Source organism: Xiphias gladius, chromosome 9 (genome assembly GCF_016859285.1).
Source record: "Xiphias gladius isolate SHS-SW01 ecotype Sanya breed wild chromosome 9, ASM1685928v1, whole genome shotgun sequence".
NCBI lineage: Eukaryota > Metazoa > Chordata > Actinopteri > Istiophoriformes > Xiphiidae > Xiphias > Xiphias gladius.
Genome location: NC_053408.1, coordinates 4,199,514 through 4,217,268, shown reverse-complemented (window position 1 = coordinate 4,217,268; position 17,755 = coordinate 4,199,514). Strand labels below are relative to the sequence as shown.

The window sequence follows — 17,755 nt, the reverse complement described above, 5'->3', positions numbered from 1 at the left end:
TGTTACTGTAAAACGGGCCGATCTTGTCATCCAGAGGTCCTGTGCGCAATATTGGGTTGCCTACGGAAACCCACTGCAGGTGCGCTGGGAGCGGAACGCGGCTGATGAGCTCTGGTCGCTGCTAACGGGTTTAACGAAGAAAAAAAAACAAAACAAAAAACACGCTGGCGGTTCACTGGGTTCAGTTTGCATGTCCGCCTGCCCATGTGCGTGGCCATAGGCGGGGTTGTTTCCCAGCAGAGACGGCGCCGCGCACGGAGCGCAGAGCGGCGCCCCGCCACCGCCTTTGCGTCAGCCGTCCTCGCGCAGCCAGTGACACGACGCAACACACACCACGCAGCGCCAGCCCCTCGCAGCATCCGCGTCTCACGGCCGGGAGGACCAGGAGCACATCCTCATCCAAGCATCCATTCCGCAACTGCCAGCCATCGCCTGCGCACCGCCGACACCAGGCGTGTTCACGCACTCACTCTTGTTTTTTTTTTTTTTTTGCGCCTCGGCTCGGATTATTTTCTCTGTTGCATTTGCATTCTCCGGGATGGTTTTATCTTTTAATCTCGTTTTATAAAGGAGGGGAAAAAAAAACCCCAACAACAACAACAACAACAACAACAACAACAGGCTGGAGACGCAGAGCATCCTCATCATCTCTACGGCGCAATTGATTTCTCATTCAACTGGAGATTCCGGTAAGTGTGTTTTCATTTCGGAACATAATGGTGCTGAAGGTGCAGCGCTCACGGTTGGGCAGGTCGCTGGATGCACCGGAGCCCGTTCGAAAACAGGCGATGCGCAGATAATGGCCAGTTTTGGGAAAATGTGGCCATAAAACCTGGAAAATTTGCCGACAAAAATTGCGAAATTGTAACGGACACCGGGGAGGGGGGGGGGTAAAAGAGATTGGGGATTTTCGTCGTTGTCGGTCCGCCGCCTATTGCGGCCACCGCCGCCACTTCGACGCAGACGCTCGGTTTCAGCACCACGGAGAGCACCCGGCGTGCACCACCCCGGAGCCCCGCGTCAAGCCACTCCGGTTCTCACCCCAGCGGAGCCACATCGGAGGCCGCCGCGTTCCGGGAATTTCTCCCACTTGTCGAGCGGTTGGTCGCCGGACTGATAGCGGAGTGATGGAATGACGGGTCGAGCAGCCCGGACCCCGGCGCGAGCGAAGCCGAGTCGACCCGCCGAGCGCCCCTCGCGTGCATGGGCTGCGGCGAGGAAGGAAAAAAATAACAAAAAATACTGCATCTCAACGTTCATCTCGTTTGTAACGGGCGCTAATTCCGTGACCTTGGCGTTGTGCCTCAACGTGCTGATTTCTAAACACCCCCCCCCCCACACGCGACCTTCACCTGTTATTACGGTGTTTACCTTTCGGTCTTCCATTTTGGTGCGAGGGTGGCGCATGGCTCAGTGTGGACGGTCGGCCATTGCCCATCGAATGTGGGATCTGTCTGTTTGCCACCTGGGATCCGCTTCCACCCCGATACCGAGCGGAATTCCCCCCGAGTGGCCGACGCGCGATCACCTCTGTCGTTACACCTGTCCGCGTGCCCTGCGACGTCCCGCGGGTGAACGCAGGCTGAGCCGGGGCACGGTTTCACGCCGACGGGTTTCCCGTGGCAGGGTGATCGGACAGCGCGAGTGAACCAGTAGAAGCTGGGCTGTGGGCCGACCCGCTCCACCACTTACTGAGTCAAGTCGATACCGCTAATAGGCCTGAGGTACTGTCGGATGAACCGCTCAGGCACACCGGCGTGAGAACGTTGCAGACCCGGGATCTGTGATTTCATCTGATGTCAGAGGAATAATTATAGATCTAATAACTGAGCGACACGTTTTTTTTTTTTTTTCTTTGCTATTCGTAAACGTGGCTGATTTAAAGCGAACTGATCCTTCACCGGTTTTTTTTTTTAATTTTCCTTCTGACTATTGATCTTCTCTGCTTCCAGCGGCGGCCATCTGGAGACGCAGACAAAGGGACGAAACACAACGGAGACTCGTTTCAGTCGAGGTGATCGTTATCCCCTCAGAGAGCTGCTTACAGGACACTCTCCTCCAAGGCTTTGGATGCCCAGCGGCGGCCTGTAGCTCCCAGAAGCGCTGAAGCTTCGAGACCCTCAGGACCCCCCTCCCCCTGGCACACGCTCTTCTGACCCAGTGCGGCCGAAGCTCCCGGACGCCCCCCCGCAGTCACCATGGGAACCGTGCTGTCTTTGTCACCCAGCTACCGAAAGGCGGCTCTCTTCGAGGATGGACCGGCCACCGTGGGCCACTACACGGCTGTGCAGAACAGCAAGAACGCCAAAGACAAGAACCTGAAGCGCCACTCGCTCATCAACGTGCTCCCCTGGAAGCGGATTGTAGCGGTGTCAGCCAAGAAGAAGGGCTCCAAGAAGGTGCAGCCCAACGGCACCTACCAGAACAATGTCACCCACCTGAACAACGAAAACCTGAAGAAGTCGCAGTCCTGTGCTAACCTGTCCACCTTCACCCAGGATCAGAGCACTCCAGCTCTCACCAAGAGCTCCAACAATACAGCATCGTCGGTCAAGAAGGCCCCCCTGACCAACTCCAATGTGGCCCCGGGGACCCCTAAGAGAGTGATTGTCCAGGCCTCCACCAGTGAGCTGCTGCGCTGCCTCGGGGAGTTTCTGTGCCGGCGCTGTTACCGGCTGAAACACCTGTCACCCACTGACCCAGTGCTGTGGCTGCGCAGCGTGGACCGCTCCCTGTTGCTCCAAGGCTGGCAGGACCAGGGATTCATCACCCCTGCCAATGTGGTCTTCGTCTATATGCTGTGCCGTGACGTGGTCTCCTCCGAGGTGGCCACGGAGCATGAGCTGCAGGCCGTGCTGCTCACCTGCCTCTACCTGTCTTACTCCTACATGGGCAACGAGATCTCCTACCCCCTCAAGCCCTTCTTGGTGGAGAGCTCCAAGGAGACCTTCTGGGACCGCTGCCTCTCCATCATCAACCTGATGAGTGCAAAGATGCTCCAGATCAACTCCGACCCGCACTACTTCACTCAGGTGTTCGCAGACCTGAAGAACGAGAGCCAAAAGGAGGAGGAGAGGAGCCGCCTGCTCATCGGCCTGGACCGGTGAGGGGATGCTTTTGGGGGGGGGGGGTGTTGGCAGAGGGGTCAGGGGACCTGGGGCATACTCCAGTCTGGCATTTTTGACAAGTTTGAAAGATTTTTAGTGATGCAATTTATCTATTGTCGTCCAAACTGCAGTGGGATTAGGGCCAATCTGAAAAAAGGTATTTGACATTTATAACAGCTTTGTATCTAATAGGACTGATAAAAGAATCTTCAGCTCTGGAGGGAGGGAGGTTATTTTTGACCGATGTTTATTTCAAATGTTTGCATTGTGTTTGAGGGTTTAAAAATACAAGAGCGCTCTTTTTCGCCTGCAGTTGTGGAGGCCAAGTTCTATCTTCAGACGAGCAAAAGGATGGATGCTCTGCAAACCTGAGAATGAAAGCTTTTTGGGCAACGACGTATAAACAAAAATGCCAGACTTGAGTAAATCCTTTGCTAACGTACAGATATATATCTATATGAAATACTGAAAATCTTAAAAACAATTCAGACAAAAAGACAAAAACAAACAAAACAAAAAAACAAAAACAAAAAAAAACCATGAGAAAAGGAAGCATACATCTACAGCATTGAATGTGGACAGGACTGAGGCTTCGGCAGCCTACCAGTGACCTTCTGACTGTTGTGATGTGCACTGCCTACTGCAGGAGGGTGAGGGCCATCGCCTGACTGGCTTCCTCCGTGCATCGCGGGCGAACAGGCGTCCCCGGCTGCAAACCCTGGCACTTTTGGAATGCCATCACCCACGTCCCCAACATTCGTATGGATACGGTGGACGCTTTTTTTTTGCGCTTTTGCTGCGATGCATATCTGGCCATCTAAGGGAAGGAAAACAGCAGGGGCCAATCAATGCTGGATCCGTATTTTTTGTGGGTTTCTTCTGTGCCACTCTGCAGCAGGACGTTTACAGTACAAGGGCCCGGATGGACGATAAGCAAACACTGCTTTGTGGGACTTTTGGTGAACAGGCAACAACCGGAGGACGCGTGGCCTGTGTTGAGTGGTCGTACTGTGTGTGTTCAGAAAGACCTCCTTTATTTTCATCTAGAAAAAAAATTAAAACAAGTTAATGGATGTTTCACTCCCCAGAGGCTTACACCTATGGAGGCTTATTTATTGCTTTTCTGGAACAAGTTTTCTTTGATTTTTTTTCTTTTTTACTTAGAAATGTAATGTTTTGCACGTGTGCCATGCGATTTTACAGAGTTTCTGAAGGAGCAGAATCAACTACTACTTTTCTTCTTTTTACTTGATTTGTAAACCAACTGCATCTGCATTAGAGAATGATGTGAACAAAGTGACACTAGTTTATTTAGCTATGCTTGCTAAAATAGGCTATTTGTTTACCAGGGAAAATTCTTTTTGTACTTTTGTGGATAGGTTGTGTCGCAACCACTTTGGAATGATGTTTGATTTTGTGCTTATGAGTCAGCTTAGAAGATGTTAAAACAGTGCCATATCTTCGATGAAAATCCCACATTCTGAGATACTGTATTGTTTGTCAAGCTGTTGAATGATGGGGTGGATTTTCATCTGCTAATAACTACTTACTGACACCTAATTTATCGCCATTGATGTATTTCTTATTTAGGCACGCTTAACCTAAACGAAAGATCACGTCGACAGACTTCGAAAAGGGAAGGACGGGGGACTTGCTGGTATAGCAGGTGTGCTTATCTTTGGTGGGAATGAAGATTGATCTGGTTTATGTAGACGAATGTCCCAGGGATTTATCAGTGAATATCGAATTAAAAAGCTCTTAGATCAAAAACCAATGTTAAATCTGACCATCACCAAAGTGACAACATCAAGGACACCTTGACAGAACAACACATCACTGACCTTTTACTTAAGAAAATGCCCCTGAGAACATCATTTTAGTCCAGCAACGCTGGCCTGCACGAGGAGCCAACACATATCAGAAAGAGAAAGCACACACATTTTCCCAGGGGAGTAAATTATTTCAATGGCACCTGGTCATCATCACTGCAGAAAAAGCACAGCGTACCTCGAGGGTAATCCACTAGCATCGCCTCCGTTTAAATCAAATACGGCGACGTCACAAACCTTCGACCCCCACGGGGAGAGTCGCATTTTCAGTCAGAGAATCCGCCAGAGTAAAATGACATGCTGCAGTGTGCGATGGGAAGCGCCATGGCAACCACAGCAGAAAGCACGCAGAACAACTGAGATATGTAGCTTTTTATTTTCCTGGGAGAGAAGCTGCTCCGCTGCAGCGCCTCGCCGTTTCCGTAATGACTGCAATCACTGGAGCACTTACAGTATTTCCACCCAGAAATGTGAGAGCAGTGTATGTTCTGGTTTTCACATCTCATCTTAATATAAAAAAAAAAAATGTGTACTCGTCTTTCCTTTGCAGTGTTCTGAAAGCCCGTCTAAAGAAGCGCAACGGAGCGGTGGCGCCCACAGAGGGCTTCTGTCGTGCTTTTCAACTTGTTCCCAGAGAAGGGAAAGGTCTCTCTGCTGCCGCCGTGTTGTGCGGCTCAGAGAAACGAACGGCTCTGACGGTCACAGCCCGTGGCCTCCTCTGCTGTGGAACGGTGGCTGCCACACAGAGTTAGACCGCTGCGAGACAGTTCGTGTAGAGCGTTTGTGCCGGCGCGATCGAGGGACGCGCGCTTGCGACGGGTTTCCGCTTTGGGCATTGGGTTAACGGGCCTCAAACAGAGACCCCCGAATCTTGTTCTCTCTGTCCACTGGCCCCGACTCACTTGAAATGTGCCATTTTTCGCCCTACTTTGCATCATTGAGTAGTTGTTTGAGAAAATAGTTTCAAAAGCTGATAAAATATGAAAAAAAAGACAAGTGATAGTTAAAGATTTCTGTCAAAATTCTTTTCTGTATCTTGTTGCGTACTTTGTAGATAAGAAAAAAAGAAACAATGGTCAAAAAATTCAAAAAGAGAGGCATTCAATGGTTGCATGTGTGTGTGTGTGTGTGTGTGTGTGTGAGTGAGAGAGAAAGGAGGCGTTTTATTTGTACAGAAGAATGTGTGCAATGTTGTTTTCTTATGGACAAGGAGCATTCACCAACAACACTGGTACTAGGACTTGGTTTTTCCGTTGGTGGGGTGAGGGAGGGGCGTTGAAGCTGTTCAATACAAAACTTCTTTTTTTTGAAAAAGACAAAAAAGCTGTTGCTGTAATTGAAACTTTTTTCAGTTAGTTTCTGCTTATTTTAATTTATTTTTGTACTGTGATGGAAAAATAAAATGCACCGATCGTTCAAGGTCGTCACTTGTCTTTTTACGCCTCTTGTCTTCTGCGAACACGAGACACATGTAGCATGTTTTTTCTTTGGGGAAAAAAAACCCCCAATAATTACAGAGGGAAGTTTCACTGAGGAACATCCGTAGTTACACACATTCCCACCTGGAAGCTGCCCAGTGCGACCACACGCTGACCTGTTGGCCACTGACAGTCACTGGAGGTCGACAGTTACTCGAAGGCGCCTCGGGGGGCCGTTACCGAAGAGCTGGGACTTTCCCCGACCAGATTCAGCCCCGGTCTGGGGAATCAAACTTGCAACCCACCGGTCGCGAGCCTGCTTTGCAAATCAACTCTGCGGTTGCCTGGTTTCCACTGCCTCGGATCAAAAACGATGAATTTTACTGTAAGGGTTGGTCGTTTGATCCCCGCCTCATAGCATGAGTCTCTATATGGACCCCCCCCCTGCATTTCCTCTCTCTCAGCTGTCACTGAACAGGGCAGAATTTAATTTGACTGATTAGCGTTTCCTCTCCGATTGAAGGTGCACAGGTATGTGCGGCCAGGGTTAATCATCATTATTCATTGCAGGGCGGAAATCCAGAATAATTAGGTCAGGTCGATTTTATTTATAGAGGCCAAGACCGCAGATCAGTGCACAGAATACGACACCCTCTATTCATAGATGCTCAAAACTCCGTAACTCCCCAGAAAAACCAATAATGGGGGATAATAAAAAGGGAGACAAACAGTATATAGATAGCAGTGGATGTACTACGTTAGACTGTAGACAGTAGGGCCACCATGCGGATCAGTAACTCTTTGTACTGTATCTCAGTGGGTCCCAGCCTTTTTGTCTCAAGTACCCACACAGCCCTGCCAGAGGAAGTTCCTCAAGCACCTTCATCAACCCCAGTGTCATGTTCCAAATGTGTTGATTTGATGTGGATATTGTTTGCGGCAGTGTTTTCAATCCAGACTCGATGATCCTAGAGTCCGTCACTGATCAGGCCCGGTTTCGTTTTTAATGGTTTTTTCAGTAGATTTGGTTCTCATTTGTGCGACCAACTCTTACATTGGCAGAAACTGAGGGGGTCAACCATTGCTAACCATCTACGACGGATCTGTATTTCTGTTCTAGTTCGACTTTTCCGCTCACTTGCCAAGTAGTCCTCTTGGATTCTCAGTCACAGCACATGGTGTTCATATCTTACATGCTTGTCCTGTGCAGTTGGCCTCGTACCTGGAAGTCTACTGGTCACTGTGATAATACGTATACTTAAGATCAGCCGGTACAGCAGATGTGGATCATTATTTAAAAATCAAATCATAATGTTGATCTGTCCAAAGGTACACGATCTTCCCATTTACCATCTGGCGACTGGGGGTACGTGTACCCTGGTTGGGAATCAGTACCGGAACTCCAAATATAATAAAAGCCCCCCACATGGAGTAGTTTGGGTCAGTTCACTGGCCAAGGGACTCCTCCCACTCTCTGCAGCAGTCAGTCATCCGTCAGCCAGTGGATTATAAACCCGTGCTGACGTAGCGGGCTCTGGCTGCCACAGTGGCGGTGGGAAGCGGCGTTGTCATGGCGAATGCAGGGGTTCTGGCCGTCTCGACGTCAGGCCGGTGAAACAGCTGTTGGTGGTTGGATTAATGCGGAGCTCTACCCAGCCATCACCTCGGGAAACATTCGAGTCAACATAGCATCAGTCTCTGCACGGTATCCAGACTAACAACTTCCAGCCAATTTTTGTGGATTACAACCCCCCACCCACCCACACACACCCACACAGACACAATATCAACACCTGCTGACAAGCTTACGAAATGGGAAGCAGACATCGAAGCGAATAAATTTATTAATAAAATGATTAATGAAATATTTTTCATTATGGATCATCATGGAATGCATAATCTGCATTTATACAGAATACATTTGCACAAAACAGTATTACAACAGTTCCCTTTAGACTTGGTCTGGATATTACAGTATATTTATGGTATGCAATAGTGAAATATTACACAAATATGCAAAATAGATCCTTAATATAAAATTAGGCACATAATGAATGAATGGTGCATACATACAGATTTTGCTTAAAGCCGCAGAATAAATTATAGAAAAGAAAATGGAATTTTTTACCCTTTGGCTAACATGGACGGTCTTGATGAGAGAATCAAATACATCTGGAACAAAAGCACTGAAAACTGGAGGAATGTACTTCATAAACTCTCACTATAGAGGAGGGCGAAGGTAGGAACACAATGGCACAAGTCACGAAGTGTTCAGCTTGGTATCCGAAATTCCCTCATGCCCCCTTATAAAGGGGCAATTAGGTCAAGCCTGGGATTTTTACACCACAACATAACACCATCCTTCTCCTCTGATAGGCTTTAGTTCCACGTTATTTACATTTCTGGTTAATATTCTCAGATTTGTCTCATTTTTCTATCACATTTTTGTTGCTGTATGATATTCCTATTGTTAGACATGTGCTGTTGCTGGTGTACGTTTCCCCTTCCATTTCTATGCCTCCTGGGCACAGGACGGCTGAAGGAAAAAAAAAAAAAACAAAACAAAACCATCACAAAAACAGGAGAGGCTTCACTGCCCTGCAGGGTGGTACAGTCAGTCCAGCTGGGCGAGGAGCCAAGCGAATTGACAGGGGAAGGGAGGTGGGAAAAGGAGGGGGGGAGGAAAAAAGAAGGCAGAAGGAGGAGAGGAGGCCAAGCGAGGCTTTGTTCACCAACCCCCCTTTTGCCTTAAGAAAGCAAAGAGAGAAGCGCTGAAGTGAGAAGTGACACGGAGTCCATCCTAATGATAAGCGGTGAATAGCCGAGCAGAAAGGAGGATAGGAGAAGCCCAGTGAGAGATTACTATGCTGAGGGATATGGAGAGCTGCAGCGTTACAGTCCACACACACACACACACACACACACTCATCACAGGCGGCCACTGCACCACTGAAAACCGTCTATTAACGCTGCCAATGTCACTTCCTTAATCCGCACTACGAATGCACCATTTTCCCCAAACAGCTCTTTTCTGCGTCAAAGCGCCTCAATCCAACAACAGGACAAGGTCATCCACCACAAAGCTGCGAGGTAGAGTGGAGATTTGCTTCTTCAAAAGACTAATTAAGATAAGCGACCTGTTCAGACAGCGCTCGGGCGCAATTAGAGGGTTCGTGCTACCGCGGCGAAAATGGCCGCTAACACGTCTTCCTTCCTGTTGCAGTGAGGTTGACGAGAGTGACCCTGCCTCTTCAGCCAGGCCAGACACCGAGGGAGCGCCGGTTCGTAACCTTTGGCTGTCGTTCCTCAGCCCACAGCGAATGTTCTTTACACAGAGGCAGTGCAGACAAGGGTACCAGAGGTGATACAATGTTGGTTCGCTCGTCCTAACAATTAGTGCCATTTACTGTCACCTCATCGTGACCTCGACATCAAGCAAACGAAATCATCCGTCCACGTGTCAATTCCTCCCATGTTCAGCAACGAGGATGTTCTATATAGATGCAATAATCAATCTGCCGTTCTGGAGCCTTCAACCATAATCACATGATCCTCATTAGTAGATGGCGTTTGCCCAGTTGTCACGAAACTGTAGGTGGGGAAATTATTTTCTTTATTCTGACCACTTAGTGCTTTTTTTTTTCCATGTTGGCTTTAAAGCTGCGGGTTCAAAGTTAATTCTTGACCTGGGATCAGATGTTGAGAAGACCGTCTCACCACCAGGTCCATTTAGCAGCTGTTCTGGAGCTTTCGATCACGTCACACGATCTTAAAATCAGCAGATGGAGTTTTCTTAATTGTCATGGATGTGTATCATTTTTAGTACATTTTATGAGCATGTTAAGAATCAATCAACGTCTAAGTTTAGGGAAAATCGAAAATCAGTTCATTTCAGTTGGCAAAGTATAACTTTCTAACTATATAACTATTAACTATGTAGCTTTTTTTAAAGTTGTGTTAGACTTTGGTGAATTATGACAGTTTTTCAGCGGCAATCCGTCTTGATAGCGCTGACCTTTGAGGGAATGGAGAGCCAGAGAGACCAAAAAGGAGGAAACTATGGTCGTTTTTTTTTTTTGGTTTGCTAGTAGTTTTTAGACAGACGTCTATGGTATAAGAAGGTCCTCTGACTAAACTTGGTGAACATACTATCCCGTCAGTGGCTGAGCTAATGAGCTCACTAACTGACAGTTAGCTTGTTTTCTAACTTGCATTTAGCAAGCTTGCTAGCTCGGAGAGCTTTCCCCCCTTCATTTATTGAATGAAATGGTGTACAATACTGAGAGCAAAGTGCCTCGGACAGCCGTTGTAACTTATTCGTGCTACCTCTTACATTTTTCAGTCTCATTATCCCTGCGGGCTAGCATATTAGCAGTTAGCTCAACGCCCCCAGTGATTCCCTGAGTCCTACAAATAGCCAGCTTCTAGTCACCCAGCTTCTAGAAACACATATTTCCCCGAGACACGTGGATGAGTTTCGCTCTGCCACTCTCTGGTGGGACCGCGTCTTTTAAATGTTTGAAAAAAATGGAACATCTGCATTTCCTTGACAACTGGGTGAACTCCGTTTGCTGATGAATCTCAAGTCATATGACCGACAGCTCCAGAACAGCTAGTAAATGGCCCTTTGCAGTGAGATTGTTTGGTCAACCGCTGTTTCCAAGGTCATGAATTGATTTTTAACCTCACAATGATTTGGTTGATAATAGAGCAGCAAAAAAAAAATTATATATATATATATTTAAAAAACAACAGATATTTATGCCTTATGCACTCAATCAGAGGATGGATATTCATATTAAAGACATAGTATAAAGCCAGATATCTTTAACTTGTGAGCTTTTGTGTTGCCACAAATATTTGCAATGGTTGGAAGAACCTACTGTAATGTACTAAGACTAAGCAAAGGACAAAAACACAGCCGACAGCTTGTGAGAACAGTGCGAACCAATCTCTGAGTGTTCAAGTGCTGATGATGTGCTTAGTTTGATTTGGCTCGAGAAGAGCGAAGGGAATTTAGCAAGCTCAGATGGGAACGGAGTCTCCCAACGGCCCAGCGTTCACACAAAAAGTCATTCCCATCATTAGACAGGGAGCTGAAGTAGGACAGCAGTCTGATTACCGACTTCCCACCCCTCGGTCTCCACTCCCTCACTGTGGCCACTAGCCAGGCTCCGAGCCAAGAAGAGGAGAGCTAAAAGAGCTTATCAACGCACGTGCAGTACACACACTCCCACTGTTGCACTCACACACACACACACACACTCTCTCTCTCTCCGATGGAGGGGAAATTTGTCAAGTGGACGACTATTCCAAAAGGACTAAGGACCACTAGAAGTCATTAGGCTATTCACTTAACACAAAGACGGCAAATGAGACGACGCTCGGGGGCTGCAGTTCACGTGTGATCACACAGTCCGGGCCAGCATCACTCTCTCGCTAAGCTAAAGCATTAAGTCTTACATTTTAAGAGAATACGAACTAAAAATACATCTTGGAAAAAGGTAATGCTTTAGTTATCATCTCCATATTTGCCCTCTACAGTATTATTCAGTATTAGTTATAGCCACCCTATGTACACTAAAAATGTAGTATAGGTGCTGTGCATACACATGTTTGTGATCTTATGCTGCTCAAATAGAGCATGTTCTAACTTTTAATATATAAGCAGTATGAGTGTATTATAAAAGTACAGACATGGCAGTAGAGAGTATAAGACGCAGGATTTAAATTAATAGATTTTAGCGCTTTGCGTGAGGCGGGTTGCGATGTTCTGGATATGCTCAACACATCCTACTTAACATCCTGTGACTAACAAAACTAACAGTGAATTAGATTTGGAATTTGTGCATCAGACACTGGCTGAACTACTGAATCACATTTTCTCACTCGCTGTTCCCGTACGTGATTGTAAACATTTAATGAAGTAAAAGTGGACGCTACGGTTTCCTTTCATTTACCACCTCGGTAGGTAAGTCTTCAGTTAAGTTCATCACTATTCCTCAGAATATATCCACGTCTAGCCTCCTCTTCTATTTTTAAAGCAGATAATCAAAGCTGTCTAAGTATCTGAAAAATCAGTCACACACAAATATCATTGTACTTCATTTTTTTTAGGGTTTCACTTTGATCTGGCTCCTACACACGGAGCCGCAGGGATTATGAATTCCTGCAAAGGCTTTAGATCCCCCCCCCACCTATTATGCAACATCAGTGGTTCTGGGTTGCCACACAATGTCCTCTCACCTTGACTTAAAATAATAAATCCACAATAAACTAAATATTGCACAAAGCAAATCTTTTGAAGAGTGAGATTTGGAGATTTTAAAAGAAAGACCACCACTTCGGTGGATTATCTTGTAGTGCATGTTTTTTTTTTTTAAACCTGTTTCGCTAACGTTTTGCATATAGGGGTATTGTACACTTAGAAATCTACAAAACAAGTCAAATTTGGCATGGTTTTGCAATTTGAGGGTTCAATCACCCCAACCCAACTATCAGCAGTTCTGTAAATAAAGAAAAAACATGAGAAGTGAGTCGTCATCATCCTCGTCATCATCATCATCCCGGCCTGGTTTGAAATCAGCTAACTGCCGCCCCCCCGGCCCATTTTAGTTGCCAGGAACCGCCAGGATGTAACCAGACCGGCTCTTGGTGAAGTCTGGCTGCGACTGGTTGATCTTGGGCTCGACAATGACCGTGCACTTCCTCCCGTTCATGCTGCACTGGATGGGGCTCGCGATGTTCACCTGCAGCTTCCTCTTCTCACTGCAGAGAGACACAAGGAAGAAAGCACGAGAGAGATCGGTTACTGAATACTAGCGGGTGTAAGCCTGTATCCCTTTTGTGAACATTTATGGTATAATCTAGGTTTATTCATAAATTTAGCCCACTCTTACTCTTGCTACGTTCTTAACGTAGAGGCAGATCACCTCAGTGGATTCATATTTCACATTCAGTCACAGCTTAATTCACAGGAATAATATATGCAGATCCATTAGTGACCTGTGTGTGTGTGAGTGTGTGAGAGAGCGAGAGAGAGAGAATGAGAGGCTGTTAAGGCCATAAATCATACCTTCTCTCATACATAGTATAATACCCTCACAAAAATCCCCACTATTCCTTATCTTCCACACGACCACTGGACTGTAAACACTCTTACACGCACAGTCGTACACACAGACTCACAATACTGCTCGGGGCCATAAATCATACGCGCTCATCACACTCACACACACACACACACACACACACACACACACACACACACACAAACACACACACACCGTTATACCCTTTGCAGGAGTATTGTGAGAATGAAATCTATTGTGCATGAGCACGATATTCTGTAAGGGAGAATAATTTTGTTTTCCTGAATGACAATAAAAAGATGTGAGAGAGAAATTATACTGTGTATAATAGAAAAATAGTAATGTGTGTTATTTGAAGGAGAATTATCAATAATTCAATGGGGGGGGGGGTTGGAGCTTATCCACTGATAATGTGGCTGCAGTTTACACCATTAACAGGCGAGCGAGGGAGGTGTCAGTCAAGCACTACACCCACACAGTCTTGAGAAGAGGTCTAATCAGGCAAGATAGGAGGATTGTTGTGTAGGTCTTTAGAATTTGATTGAATATACATCTGACACACACTGATATCAAATACTGGAGATTTTGCTCTAAAACGATTACACTGATAAGCCTGTATTATTGAACGATTTAACCCTGATCACAGCTGCTCGTGTCAACAGAGAGGACTCGATAAATTGTTGCCGTCGCTGGAGTGAAAAAAACAAAAACAAAAAAACCACAGTCCACTCATTATCCCCGGGGGCTAGCTGCTTCCTCCAGTGTTTGTTCTCAGCTAAGCTAAGCTAACCGGCTGCTGGCTGTAGCTTCATATTTACCTTTCGGACATGAGATCGAGCATCGACCCCCTCCCGTCCTGCTCTCGACAAAGAGAGCGCATACCGGTGAGCGCATTGCCCAAGATGTGGAACTGCTCCTTTCAAAAAAGGACGGCAGTTTAATCGAGCAGGAGGATGCTGTAGTTTAAACGTTCAGTGTCTGATTTAAAGACTTACTGTAAACAAATGTATGGATCTGCTCAGTGGCACACTTAGAAACATTTAAAGAAAGCCATGATGGGTTTAGGGACACGTCTTCTCTTACATATACTCTCATGAGAGTAGAATGTGAGCATGTGTGTTTTAGGAGAATGTATGCAGAAGAGTATGATGCTGCACGAGTATGATTCAGAGCATGACTGTGCATGTCAGAGTGCGTGAGGGAGTGTGTGCAGGATTACGGTGCTGTATGCCCTAAAAATTCTCCCACACAGGAGAGACTGTACGTGTGCGCATGTTTAAGAGCGGAGACCGAGGAAAAATTAAGATGAATAAAGGAGGAGAAATCTGGCAGGAGTGCTGTCGAGGGAATGATCCATATGGCGTTGCTGGGCTGGAGCGCAGCAGCGGATTGGCTTTTAGTGCCTGTCACATCTAGTTAGACCCTTTCTGGGTGAACGGGTGCTTTGCTTCATTTGCTCTTAAACAGGATCGATGACGGGAATCACACAGTGCGAAGAGAAAGGCATAAACTCTGAGGCTGCTTTTCAGAGGGAGGGAGGGAGATTTAGCATAATCTAAATGGGAGGGGAAACGAGAAGATGACTGCGTGATAATCGTTGTCAGGCTGTGTGTGTGTGGGGGGGGGGTAATGTAAAGGTAAAAGGGCTCAGAGAGGAGGAGTGGAGGCAGAAAGCTGAAAGCGCGATACATGCACATGCATCTCTTCCTGTTCAGTCGACCGCTTGTTCTGACACACTTTCTCACTGGCACAGTTACCGATCACGGCTGCCTGTGTCATTTGGAAACAAATCCATTATCTGCAATTATATCGGTTTCACACAAAGCCGCCAATCTGCGTCCGTCAAGTCTCAGCTTGGGAAATGCGACGTGAGCCTGATAACACTAATGACTTGTTGAGCGACAACAATAAGTCACAAACAACAAGCAAAAGGCTCCTGCTGCCCACGCTGCACTCCTCTGCAGAGTGTGTGCAGCTCCGCATCTCGGCTTATGCAGAGCGCAGAAGCTCTGGGTAGCGCTGATGCTGGTTTCCATGGCAACCCCCGTGAACTGAACTACCCCATCTGTCATGGCTGCCAGCCAGCCAATGGTACTGTGTGTGTGTGTGTATTGTGATATGTCTCTTTCTCTGCCTGTCTCTCATCCCATTACTTCTCCATCTCAATGAAAATGCCAGAGGGGATGATGCTGCGCTGTGCTCCTCGTGAAGGGCAAACACGGTCAGCCTCGCTTACACAGAAATATACTCACACATGCACACACGCAGAAACACAACACAGCCTAACAAAGCAAACAGGTCTTTGACACCTCTCTGATCCATCTGCGCCAAAGCTCTGAATAAACACCCTGGCATTCCAATAAAATCCAATACAACACCTCATCTCCGAGCAGGAAAACATGATCAGTTGAGTCTTAAGGTCACTGGCTGGCCTTTCCCATCGGGAAGTGGCCTGCGCCAGTCAGAGCCCCGAGGGCAGACTTAGTCCTTCGTTGGATGGCCCTCTCCGACTGGAAAATCAATTCTTTCCTTTTCCCTACCCCCCCGTTCCCTTTGTGTGTCTTTGCCCTTCATGCCATGTGAATCCAAGCTCACTTTCTCCCAAAAGTGCCTCCTCTTTATTTGGAAGGATGGAGGATAGAGGGAGAAGTGAAAGAGGAGGAGGAGGGTGAAGCAAAATGGGAGTTCAAGGGAAATAGGAGTGGAAATGAAAGTTGAGGACAAACTCTGGGAGGCTTGAGGAAGAGTTTGAGAGTGGTGAGGTGAAAGAAGAGGGTCTGCAGAAAAGACATCTAAATAGAGAAGAAAGTACAATGCACAGAAGTAGGGGTGCTGAAATGAATCAGAGCGAAGAAACGGAGGAAGAGGATTGGGAGAGGACGAGCCAGGCTATTTTTGGGTCGAGGAGCCTGGATTTACCTTCAGTCTGTGAAGCCATCCAGTCCCAGTTCTGAGTCATCCCTCTAATAGTGTACCTGGCTCTCCCCCATGCTCTCCACTGCTGAAAAATATATGAGCGCTGCAGGTGGGGGAGAGAGGAGGGGGGGGGGACTCTGCCAAGCTGACTTGCTACAAAGGACTCGGGGTTTTGAGGAGGTGATCAAAGTTGGATCTTTCCTCACTTCTAATGATGACAGTGGAGAGGAGGGGAAAAAAAAAAAAAAAAAAAAAAATCACGGTACATTACACCAGCTACCGAAGGAGCTTAAACACTGACAGTGATGCATTTCCAACGATCTCATTCTTGCTTTTACAGTAAGTCACTGAGCTGTTACTAAAGAGAGAGAGAGAGAGCAACATGTAACATCGTCATGAATGTAATCCGTTTTGCTCTTTAAACAAGCATAAACAGGACTTCACTGTCTTCCTCTGTTAGAATTTGAAATGTAATTTCTATCGTTAGCATAATGCCTATTTAAACCGGTTATCAAGGAGACGGATGTGGGAGGCAAATATTTGCATCAGTGGGACGTGAAGATACTTAGTTACTGAGCAAGGAAAATGACAGTTGAGGAAACGAGAGTTAAGAGACGGAACCGGACTGTGAGACCATGTACGCAGGAACACAAACATAGATACCAATCTGAAGGAAGGGACGTGGATAGAAGACAAAACACTTCAACGCGCCTGCACAGAAAAACGTATGTACGCCGACACGCACAGACAGCTCTGCTCTGTTCCGGCAGGCTGGTTGCAGATGGAAGCAGGAGATGAACCCATACGGTCGATCTGCGAGGGGCTCATTACTGATCTCCTCCTCACACACAGCTCTGACCAAGTGGTGCCACGTTAGTGTTTTTTTTTTTTTTAATAAAAAACAAAACACAACAAAAAAAAACACAGTCTCCCACATCAATATTTCAGTTTGTGAGACCAAACTGAGATCAATAGAGAAAATGAGGGGAGTGAGCAGAGAGCACGTGCGCGTGAATTATATGTGTGCTCCTGACAGGGTGTGTGTGTGTGTGTGTGTGTGTGAGAGAATGTGAAGGTCAGGCACCATGGGGCAGGACCGGGGGGGCGGGGGCGGCAGCGGACACTGCAGACAGAACCCCGCTTCTCTCCAGACTCCTTGTGCACGTTACGGCAACGTCTCTGTGTTTTCTCAGACTCAGTCTTTTCTAAACAACACATTCTTGATTTTATTTACGGTACAACTGTTTTAAAATGTCAGCGTTCGTCAAACCACTGAATAGAGCGTCAGTGCTTTTCAGGAAACCCTCACAGCCCGGTAAATGTTTGACTAGCCTTCAGTTTTTGAAGCATCTACCCTGAGTTAGATTATACCGAATTGAAGACGCTACGGGGAC

At 46.9% G+C, this 17,755-nt stretch overlaps 2 protein-coding genes across 2 annotated transcripts in view; one reads left to right on the top strand and one right to left on the bottom strand.

Annotated features, from left to right (window-relative positions):
- Positions 1-2,198: 2,198 nt before the first annotated feature.
- On the top strand, positions 2,199-3,107 carry cdk5r1b (cyclin-dependent kinase 5, regulatory subunit 1b (p35)). The gene has a single exon (XM_040134852.1). It carries the CDS (start codon positions 2,199-2,201, stop codon positions 3,105-3,107), a length of 909 nt encoding a protein of 302 aa, XP_039990786.1.
- Positions 3,108-8,190: 5,083 nt separating this feature from the next.
- Positions 8,191-17,755, bottom strand: part of myo1d (myosin 1D) — a 104,907-nt gene continuing 95,342 nt past the window's right edge. The window contains exon 22 of the mRNA XM_040134850.1: positions 8,191-13,122. Coding sequence (XP_039990784.1) covers positions 12,966-13,122 — 157 coding nt within the window. The 3' untranslated portion in view covers positions 8,191-12,965. The remainder of the gene's footprint in view (positions 13,123-17,755) is intronic.

Coding starts and splice junctions, on each gene's coding strand:
- cdk5r1b (XM_040134852.1), top strand. CDS start 2,199: ATGGGAACCGTGCTGTCTTTGTCACCCAGCTACCGAAAGGCGGCTCTC.